An 11,691-nucleotide genomic window follows, 5' to 3' on the forward strand; every position below is an offset into this window, starting at 1 on the left:
TTTGCTAAAGCATTTTCCAACTATATAAATGGCACAGGTTTTACCCCATTATATCACCATGATGAGGCATTCTGTTGTTCACACTTTTAAAAAAATATTTCACAATTGCAGAGGGTGTAGAAAAGAGATAGAGAAGTGATTTGTGGGTTGAGAAAGGCCTAATAGCAAAAATCTCTAATGGCTTAATAAACTAAGGTTGTGAATATATTTACCAAAGAGAAGATTGAAATATGATAATAAACTGTAGTGTCTTCAAAGATGGAAAATCTTAGATGCTTGATGATATAACTCTTGTTGAGAGCTAATGGTTATGTATCACAGTCAGATACATCTATATGAGAAAAAAAGAAATGGATTCTTTTCAGAAGCTAGGATCATTAACCTTTGGTAGATTGTAACGAAAGAAACCAGTGGTTGGTTGTTTCTAGACTTCAATTTTGCAGCTAAGTGGGACTGTTCTGAAAGTATTTTTAGTCTCCTAGTATATTTAGTTAAAAAAACTGTTTTTCACAGTCTTTATTTCTGGCATTTTTTTCCCTGATGTTTTCCTTTCCCTCAGTGTTTTTTTCATACTTCTCTTTTATCTGAATTACTAACATCTTCCTTTTTTTTTTTTTTTTTTCCCCATTCATTTCTTTAGCATGCTTAATTGTTTGCTTCAGAGTACATATTTGGTCAAAGTCACCCTCTTTCTGACTGCAACATTGAAAAATCTAATCTTCCTTTCTGGCCCCACCTTAATTCACATTGACAAATAATTTCTTTCCCTGATTGTCAGATCAAAGAAGACCATTAAGACTTCCTTCTTACATTGTTTTCTTGGAAACTTGAAATATTTCACCATATTTCCACACATTGCTCTATATTCACATCTTCACATGATCAGTGGTGAAATCTTATCCAATGATCCCATAATTTCATCAGATGTCAGCAGAAAATGTGACCCAGTGTAGGAAAAGTCCCTATGAAGGGCTGCATCTTTTCCCATGCTACCTTAAGTCACATACGAGACCAACGCCCTTAAGTAAGAGATGATAATCACAATCAAATTTCATTCCTCACCCTCCCAGCTCTTGTTAAGGTTTCACCTTAAGATGGAATGCCTGCTGCTGTTTTTATGCCTACAAAAAAAAGTAGTTCTCAAAAACTTCACTGTTCTTGACATAAGGCCTGTTTTCCTCTTCCTCAAGGCTCCCTGTTCCCCAATTCTTGTATTTTAATAATCTGCTTCCTGTCCCATTGCTTAACCTATGTACATTTACTCCAAAAAAGACTGCCCACACAAGCAATTTTCACCTGAGTTTCCATCAAGTTTTCATTGGTTTTGATTTAGTCCTTTTAATACAAGAGAAATAAGCAGCATTAAAAAAGGGTCAACAATGTCATCACTTATCGAAGCCAAATATTTATAATCTCAAACTATTCATGCACAACATTGCTTTTATTAAATTATTTAGTAGACTGAGATATTTGAAATCCTATGGTGAATGCTACTGAAAATGCCAGGGTAAATGATATATTACTGCCTTCTGGCTTTAGATGCTATAAATGATGCACTGAATTGTGTTTAATACCTATGAAGAATCAGCAATTATTTCAATAATTTTAATAATTTACAGAGCCTTCTAGCAGTGCAGGTTAGATGTTGAATACAACAATGATTTTGAAAATGGATTTGAGAGATTTGATATCTTTTCCTTCTAAAAAGCAGGAAAATTCTTCTCTAGTTGAGGTAAAATAAGATACACCTATGTTATGCTCAGAAAAAAAATCTTGCACAGTGGAAAATAACAGTATCTCCTCAGAAAGGTGAGGGAAAGATAAAACATCCGCAGAGGTTATATTAACCACTAGTTAGTAGCAGTCAAGGTTTCAGCTGCTATATCCAGAGAAAAAGAAACATTGCAATGTCTTTTGAGCTCACAAAAAAAAATGCTATATTTTAGTGTATATAGATAGCTACATATATATATATATAAAAAAATATATATATTTAGAACGAACTATATTATTTTATGTTTGTGGTGTAATTGGTGCGGATAATAACTGTTTTGGATGTGATATTTTTCTGGAAGGAATTTGCTCATAAAGAAAATGTTTAACTCCAAAGCCAACACTAACCAGTTTCTTAGGGCAAGTAGTGGAATTTTCACATGTTTTAATATTTCATCAGTGTTGTTAATCAGAGCTATTATGAGATTTAGGGTTTAAAGCAACTATGCTACTCTATTTTTTAAAAAAATGGTTAATGAAGGTATATCATATATTTTAACTGTTCTTGCATATTGATTAAGACTGATTCTTCCTTTTTAGTTAAGATGGTTTTGGTCCATCGTGTTTTTAAAGAATAAGCTACTTGAGGAAAAAGTTGGTAATGGTCAGAGTGGAGAGAGAAGATTCAGTTCTTAACTCAAGGACAGGGGATGAAGTGCAGCGCTAAACACAAATTTCACTTCAGTAACAGTAAAAAAGGGAACAGACTTCTTTATCTCTTCTGAATGTTCTCTTAACAACTTTTGTGAAAGATTATCCTTTTTCTCTGACTTACTTACCTCTCCTAATCTCTTATTAAACAACTGCTAGGACTGGACTATCAGTTGGTACAAAACAATTTATTAATTTAGATGATTTTTATGGTACAAGAACATGCCCCTCTACAGTTTGAATTATCATAAGGACTAATCAGCCCTTTCAACAGAGGAAAGAAAAACAGCAGTGATACTGAACTTGAAAATACAAAAAAGAAATTGTGTGGCTTTCATTTTACATCTCTTCCAGGCAGTATTTTCTATCTTTACCTTCCTCTAGATGACTACTGCAGAGGAAAACAAAACCAGAGTAGAATATTAATGCTCATACTTCTCTGGAAGAGACACTGTATGAGTGAGGCTGCAGGGTTAATCTCAAAGTTTGCAATCTTCAGCAAGTTTACTACCAACATGCTTGCTTGATCAATAAAAATCATTTTCCTCATCTCCTTTGAAAGATGCTTAACATTTGCTATTTTTTCCCATATATCTTCATAACCTTACCATATGTGCAGCTCCAGATTTTTATTGTTCATCTCGATAACACACCTCTGGATGCTCCTTCCATTCAGTCCCTCTTCTCTTACCTGGTCATCATGAAAAAAAGCATACCAGGAAACAGAAATGCAGTTTTCCATACATTTTTGCAAATAAATCACAGTGTCTGACTGATTTTCATCACATTTCCCTGTATGCCTTTGTAACAAGATCTGTTGGTATTTTCAGCTTTGCCCAATTCTTGCTGTAAAAATCTCTCTCAAACATTAATGATTGTTTTTCACCTTTTCAGATGTTGTTTGCCACCATATGGAACATCTTCTGGTGGCATAAGATTGTACATAAATTTCAGAACAAATTTCTTCTCTGAGCAAAGCTGGACTAATGGCAACAGCATCCCATCTCAACAGCTTTATCACTCTCTGTTGACTGACTCAGCAGATTAGATGCTGAATTTATAACATTTTTTTAAGAAGAAAATGAAATTAAATAAAATTTAAAATCAAAATATGCAACATTTCTTAGACTATGTTGGAAGGAAACATATTTCTAAATAGAATAATCAAGGTTTTTCTCTCTTTTTTTCTTTCTATCTAAAATTAGTTTCATACATTTTTAGCTTTGAATTTCACTCATCTCACCTCTTTCCTGACCTAAGCTATTTTTTACTTGCTGTTTTTATCTGTTTCAGTTGTTTATGTATGTTTTTTCTTCATTCCCTTAAATGAGTGTCTTCACATGCTTTTACTTTTAATCTTTAGTCTTTGCCCAAATTAGGGCATTGTTCTTCATTATCTTTATTTATGCTCCTTCTTTCTTACTGTCGCTTCTGTGTCCCTGCTTTTCATCTGTTTTTGTATTCTGCTGCCCTTACTGATGATTTTTTTAACCTTTTTCTACGAATGAAGTGAATTTCACGTGCTGATCCTCATAAAATAATTTGCCTGTTGTCACCCCACTATTTTGCAAGTTGGGCACTGGAACAAGCTCCCTAAGGCAGTAGTCACAGCACCAGGTCTGACAGAATTCAAGAAGCATTTGAGTGATTCTTTCAGGCATATGGTATGACTCTTGGGGATGTCCTGTGCAGGGCTAAGGGTTAGACTTGATGACCCTACTGGGTCCCTTCCAACTCAATATATTCTGTGATGTTGTTATTCCATTAAATATTACTCTCTACTTATTTCTGCTTTCAAATAATGGTTATCCTTTCATTTCACACCCTGTATTAGGTATACAAAAAATCCAAATCCGAAAAGACTCTCTTTTCAGCTTCTAGAACCTAATAAATGATTAGGAGAAGTATTGACAGCACATGTTCTTTATGAATTAGTCAAGAACTTTTTGTGAATCTTGACTTCTGTGTAGAAAATGGGAAGAAAATCTACCCAATTTATGGCTGCCTTAATGTTTTGGTAAATTGAAAATTCTGACATTCACCTGCACTTCTCTGTTAGAGTTTTTTTTTAATTTCTTACTTAAGACTTTCATCTAGCATAGGATATCATTAAAGTAATGAAATGTAACATTTTTATTGCTACTATTGTGACAGCTAAAATGCATTGGTTTTTTCTATGTTAAAGGACAATTTTGGTGGATTTCTGAAAAAAAACCCACATCAATATTGAATGAAAATAAACCACTATGACTTTAAAAATTCACATTCTTTTGAACTTTTATTCAGGTGCATTGTTTGATATATAATGAAAGCTTCACATCTGAGAAGAGAAGGTTAATCCTCATATCTCTAGAATATTTATTAAACAAAAAAGTGAGTAAAGCCCAAAGATGAGACTTGATGGGATTATCACAAAAACAGAGTAAAAGTCATGCATGCATTATTCTCTGGATAGGATATGTTTTGTATTAAAACTTTCTCAGGTACCAACTGACATTCTACCAATGTCTCCATTTGAAACTGGATGTTGGTGAATCAAAATACTGGTTTTGGCTCACAGAGCTCATCCATTGTGAGTAATTATTTATATGCTGTCATTTAGTTTGTGAATTATGACATATCTCCATATGGCATGCAGGAAGAATAATAAAGCTTAGACAAAATAGGTTTGTCTTGCTTATTTGATAGATTTTTTAAAATGTTAAGTTTACGCCAGTTGCACTAAATAATTTATGAGGTCTCCCTTTGGTAGACTCATCTGATTGAAATACTTCAAATCTCTTACAGCTAAATGAAAAATCTGAGCAATGGAGGCCTCAAACTTGGTATAATATTTATCTGTGCAGAGACTGGACTACTTCGTAAGACTTTTAAAGAAGGCTTAGCATAGCATGAATTAGTCTCTTCTGTACAAGCTAGTTCTGTAGGGAAACTTTTAGTCTGTAGCTTTGCCTCTCCAAAGCAGCAAATGACACCTCTCCTGGGCCAAGGTACCTGAAGGCAGTTGAATAATATTTTTTCAGACTGTGATTTCTGAAGCAAAGGTAAGTCCAGTCTGGCTATCCTACTTTGGGAGGATTCCATGCAAAGACCAAAAAAAAAAAAAAAATTTAAGGAAATTTCAAAGCACAGAGACAAAAATATTTTGGGACTAAGGTGCAATGCATTGCAGATCCTGACTTTTCCCAGTGTCCTCATCTGCAAATCATACATAATTTTCCCTTCCTTTCTATCTGCTATGAGAATCTGTCACATTTTTTTTGGTAGTCAAAAGTAATTTTGTGGAAACCCAGGGAAAGGTGGGGAGAAGACATATAAAAATGGGGGGTGGGGTATGAGGGTGGAGCACATTTTGGACCTGTGTAATGCCCAAAGAAAATAAACAAAAACCATTTAACCAAAGTGACTATCTATACTTGACTAGCTGAAGCCAAAGAGTACTGGCGTAGAAATCCTGATAACATAAATATCCTAAACTTGTGCCAATTCTTCCTAAAGACAGAAAATAATGAGGAAGGAAATTGTTGAGAAGTTGATGACTCAGCCAAAATTGCTAGAATAAATTTGAAATTTCTTTATATATTAGAGAACTACATGAAATCCTCCAAGTCAAGCTCTGTGTTGAATTATATACAGTACTATAAATGCAGTACAATAATTGCTAAAGAAAACATTCACATCATAACAAAGCAAAAAACCATGACAAATTCAGAATAAAACTTAAACGAGGAGGAAAATTTACAAAAAGAAAAGTAAAAGTAAAAAAAGGAAGAAATTATTACAAAAAGCTCTAAAATTCTATGTGAAGAAAGTGTAATTTAAATAAATGCTGCTTTAAAACTCAAAGTACTTATGTAAAGTCATTTCCCTGAAATGAGTATATCCGTGCACATTATTAATGTCACCATTCCAGATAAGCTATTTGCTTAAAAGTGAAAACTCAGTTTAAAGCTTACTGTGAAGATTTGAAATTAATAAATAGACTACTACATAACTCTCCACTTTAGCAAATAACAATATATAAATTGCAGAATTCTGCAGTTTTAGCACTACTCTAAAGTCTGTGTGATTCTATAGGGTAAAACTCTTGCTTCATTGTTTCAATATACCTAACTTTAGGCACCTATGTTCCAATTTTTTTTCTGTGAGATCATATTCATCAAGTCCAAATCATCCAACCCAGTTGAGTAACCCATGCTGGTGCTCAGTCATCCTCCCAGTGAAAAAGGACTTCGTGATGTTTAAAAGAAAACTCCTGCATTTCAGTTTGTCCCCATTGCCTGTAGTCCTGTCATTGGGCAGTACTGAAAAAAAACCTGTCTCATTCTTCTTTGCAGTCCCTTTAGGTGTTTGTCCCCTGAGCCTTTTCTTCTCCAGTCTGAACAGTCCCAGGTCTCTCAGTTTTTCCTCACTGGAGTGATGCTGCAGTCCCTTCATCATCTTAGTAGCCCTTTCTTTGCTGGACTCACTCCGGTATGTACATGTCACCTGTACTGAGGAGCTCAGAACTGAACAGTTCCTCAGGTGTGGCCTTACCATGGCTGAGAGGAATAATTGCCTGCACTGAGCTGCTAGCAGTACTCTTAATGCAACTGAGGATACTATTAGCCTTCTCTGTGGCTGGGGCCCATTGCTGGCTCATGTTCATCCTGGTGTCCACTGGTATGATCCACAGGTACTTTACTGCAAAGCTGCTTCCCAGTTGGATGGGCCCCAAACATTTACTAGCGCCTGGGATTGTACCTCCTTATGTGCAGGACTTTGCATTTCTCCTTTTTGAATCTCAGAAAATTCAAAACTTCTCCATCTTGAGTTGTCTCTGGCATATCAACCTCTCCTCCCAATTTGATGTCATCTGAGGGTGCTCTCTGCCTCATCATCAAGAATATTCTTCAAGATGTGGAACAGGACTGAAGCCAGTATTGATCTCTGAGGTAAACTGCTAGTCACTGGCCTCCAAATAGACTTTGAACCACCCACCCTCTGGGCCCAGTTATTTAGCCAGTTTTCAATCCACCTCACAGTCTACTCACTGAGCCCATTTGCCAATAGCTTCTCTATGAGGATCTTAACAAGAGACAGTGTCTTACTGAAGTTCAGGTAGACAATATCTTCTGTTCTCCCCTTGTCTACCAGGTCAGTCATTTAATCATGAAGGTTTATCAAGTTGGTCAAGAATGGCTTTCCCTTGGTGAAGGCATGGGGAAAGCCATGGGCTTCACCAAGGGAAAACTATGCTGATGACTCCTGATGATTTTTGTGTCCTTCATGTGCCTAGAAATGGTTTCTAGGATTAGTTACTCTATTGCTTTCCCAGGGATCAAGATGAGGCTAAGTTGCCTGTAGTACCCTGAGTCCTCCCTCCTGCCATTTTTGAAGACAAGAGTGATGTTTACTTCTGTGCTTGGGCATTTCTCCCAGTCAGCATGATCTTGCAATTATTATAGAGAGTGGCCTTTCAGTATCATCAGCTAATTCCCTCAGTACTCATGGGTGCACCTCATCAGGGCCCATGGACTTATAATTGTACAACCAATTTGCTTAAGTGTTCCTTGACCTGATATTCTTATACCAAGGGTTCATCTACCTTACTCCAGTCTTTCTTTCTTTCCTTTCCCTGGGGTGCCTGCAGACTGGTCTTTCTTATAAAGACTGAGGTAAAGAAAGCATTGAGTACTTCAGCCTTTTCTATATTCCATGTCATTGGGACTCCTGCCTCTTCTAGTAGTGTGCCCAGATTTTCCCTGGCTTTTCTTTTCCACCTGTGTACTTACAGAAGCTCTTCTTGTCGCCTTCACTTCTCTCGAGTCAATTCAAGTTGGGTTTTGTACTGTGTAGCTGTGCCTCTATATGCTTAGATAATGTTTCTGTATTGCCTCCAGATTACCCATCCTCTGTATGATTTCTTACTGAGCCTGAGTTTTTCCAGAAGTGCCTCCATCATCCATGCAGGCCTCCTGGCCATTTCCCCTGACTTTCATTGGAATGGAGCTTTCTTGATCATGATAGAGAATATTAACCAGGTTTCTATCTATGTTCTTATCCCACTGTATTCCTTCAAGAAGCTCTATGAAGAGGCCAAAGTCTACCCTCATGTAGTCCAGGGCTGTGAGATTTCTTTTCATTCTTCTTTCTGTGCTCAGGATCCACCATGACACGGCCAAGGCATCCCAGGCTGTCTTTCGCATCCGTATCCCCAACAAGCCCTTCCTTATTGGGAAGTATGAGATACAGCGCTTCTTCTCTTAACTCTGGTGTCTCTTGGGTTAGAAAATTGTCATTGATGCACATAAGGAACATCCTGGATGGCTTATGCCATGCTGTGCTGTCCTTTCAGCACGTATTGGGATGATTGAAGTTCCCCATGAGGACCAGACTTCTACCTGTCTATTGTAGCTCTCGTCTCCTTGTTTTATTTCTGGTCAGGTGGCCTACAGAACACACACTGTAATGTCACCCATGTTGGTCTGATCTTTGTACTTTTCTTCAGGTGTTTATTTTGCCAAACTCTTTTATGAAACTTTCCAAAAGCACTATATGCCTTTGCTAACCTGTTGCCTATCTCTCCGTCAATCTTACTATCTGAGGATATGAGGCTACCTAGGCAATTAAACTGCTGGACTGATTTGAGCTCTGATTCGCCAATGGTGATGTGGGGATGATGGAAGACTTCCTGAGGTGCAGGTTGATAGAGAACTTCTGACTTCCAGCCCAAAGAGCTCAGCAGCGTCTGCAAAGCAGGATGTTAAATGCTGCAGGGCTGCTTCTGTGTGGGTAACAAGGGCGGTGTCATCAGCATAAAGCAGCTCCTGGACAAGATCCTTTAAGGTCTTGGTGTGGGCTTTCAGTCACCTTAGGTTGAATAGACTTCCATCAGTACAGTACCGTATGTAGATACCATCCTGATCCTCGAGGTCTGCCGTGGCCCTTTGGAGTATCATGCTGAAAAAGATTGTGAATAGAGTTGATGTGAGAATGCAGCCTTGTTTCACTCCATTAGTTATTAGAAAGGGCTCGGAAAGTGCATTGCCATATCTGACTTGGCCGTGCTGATCCTCATGGAGTGAGATGATCATTTTAAGGAACTTGGAGGGACAACCTAATCGTTCCAAAATCTGCCACAGACCTTTTCTGCTCACAGTATCAAATGCCTTGGTGAGGTCAGCAAAGGTTACATAGAGACCTTTGTTCTGTTCCCTACACTTCTCTTGCAGTTGTCTGAGAACAAATACCATGTCTGTGGTGCTCCTGTTGGCTCTGAAACCACATTGACTCTCAGGTAGAATTCCTTCTGCTATGGCAGGTATTAGTCTGTTCAAGAGTATCCTTGCCAGGATTTTACCAGCAATGGAGAGCAGAGTAATACCATGGTAATTTGAGCAGTCTGATTTAATTCCTTACTTCTTATACAGAGTGATTTTGACTGCATCACGAAGGTCTGATGGTAGTTCGCCGAGTTCCCAACAGCGCACCACAAACTCGTGAAATTTAGCATGGAGTGCAAGGCCCCCATGCTTCCAGACTTCAGGTGGAATTCCACCAACCCCAGCTGCTTTGCCAATTTTCACCTGCTGTATGGCCTTGAGGGTTTCTCCTAAAGTGGGGGCAGTATCCAATTCATATTTCACCAGTTGTTGTGTGATGGACTGAATTGCTGTGTCTTGGACTACACAGTTGGTACTGAAAAGGGTCTGAAAATGTTCAGACCATCGATTCAGAATGGAGGTTTTATCTGTTAGAAGCGTTTGACCATCTGTGCTGAGTAGAGGGCTTTGGACTTGGTATGTAGGCCCGTATGCTGTTTTCAGGGCCTCATAGAGTCTTCTGTGATCACCATTATCTGCGCATAATTGAGTTTTTTCAGCTAGATCGATCCACCACTTGTTCTGGATGTCACGGAGTTTCTGTTGGAGTTTGCTGCATGCAAGACGAAAGGCTGTTTTTCTTGCGTGATAGGATGGCAGTGCAAGGTGTGCTTGGTGGGCGGTTCTCTTCTTCCTCAGCAATTCCTGGATCTCTTGATTGTTTTCATCAAACCAGTTCTTGTTCTTCTTGAAGGAGAACCCTAAGGATTCTTCAGAGGACTGCAGGATGCTGTTTTTAATATGGTGCCAAATTGTTTCAGGAGAGGAATCTGCAGAATCTATGGAATGGTTTTCAAGCCTAGTTTGAAGATTTGCCTGGAATCTGTCTCTCACTGTGGCTGATTGGAGATTGTTAACTTGGAGTCTTCTCCTTGGGATACTGACCCTTTTAGGTTTGAATGTGAGATTGAAGTTGAGTTTACAGTGCACAAGCCGATGGTCTGTTTGGCATTCTGCGCTGGGCATCACACAGGTATGGTGGACATCGCGAACATCTCTCCGTCACACCAAGACATAATCGATGAGGTGCCAATGCTTAGATCTGGGGTGCATCCAGGTTGTCTTCACACTACTTTTCTGCTGAAAGATAGTATTAGTGATGGTGAGCTGTTGCTCCGCACAGAATTCTAGCAGAAGTCGACCATTATCATTGCAGTTTCCAACACCGTGCTTGCCTAATATTCCTTTCTAGGCTTCAAAATTCTTACCTACTCTGGCGTTGAAATCACCAAGGATAATGATCTTATCATCTGCAGGCATGTTTTGGGTAAGGCGGCGCAGGTCAGTGTAAAATTTATCTTTTTCAGCAGGGTCAGCTTGGAGAGTTGGGGCATATATACTAAAGATGACGTGTTGCTTGTTGTGGAGTGGAAGGTGTAGGGAGATAATATGGTCAGAGTGACCTGTCAGCAGATTTTTGAGTTTGGGAAGAATAGAGTTTTTGATCATGAAGCCAACTCCTGAGAGATGCCTTTCGGTTCTTGGTTTACCTGAGCAAACAGTGTGTAACCGGCACCCTGTTCTCTAAGGCTACCTTCCTCATGGAGAAGGACTTCACTGAGAGCAGCAATGTCGATGTTGAGACGAGCCAGTTCATGGGCAATTAGGGCAGAACATCGCTCAGGACGTCCGTGATCCGCAGAATCGAGCATGGTTCTGATGTTCCAACATGCTAGAGTTAATTTAGGTACACCTTTGGAGGCAGGTGTATGCCTTTGTCTTTTGATCTTTGTGTGACCGCATTAGTAGAAGATGCCCGTTGGTCTGCGGTTAACCAACTGGGTGAAGGTGGAGATGAGCTTTGTTTAGGCCACCTTTTCTAGGCCCCTCTCCGAGTGGAGCAAGCAGTGCTGTCCTTGAAAAGGTTGCTTGGTCGTTCAGGGTGCTGCCCCCAGAGACTGTC

At 38.7% G+C, this 11,691-nt stretch overlaps 1 protein-coding gene across 1 annotated transcript; it reads right to left on the reverse strand.

The window, feature by feature from the left end:
* Positions 1 to 8,481: 8,481 nt before the first annotated feature.
* LOC127468897 (uncharacterized) lies at positions 8,482 to 11,277 on the reverse strand. The gene is made up of 3 exons (XM_051782528.1): positions 11,129 to 11,277; positions 10,106 to 10,857; positions 8,482 to 8,684 (listed from the first exon to the last, which is right to left on the reverse strand). Exons 2-3 carry the CDS (start codon positions 10,752 to 10,754, stop codon positions 8,482 to 8,484), a joined length of 852 nt encoding a protein of 283 aa, XP_051638488.1. The 5' UTR covers positions 10,755 to 10,857; positions 11,129 to 11,277.
* Positions 11,278 to 11,691: the final 414 nt, after the last annotated feature.

The sequence above is a fragment of the Manacus candei genome, unplaced genomic scaffold, assembly GCF_025592945.1.
Source record: "Manacus candei isolate 608988 ecotype Guabito, Panama unplaced genomic scaffold, ASM2559294v1 h1tg000016l, whole genome shotgun sequence".
Lineage (NCBI taxonomy): Eukaryota > Metazoa > Chordata > Aves > Passeriformes > Pipridae > Manacus > Manacus candei.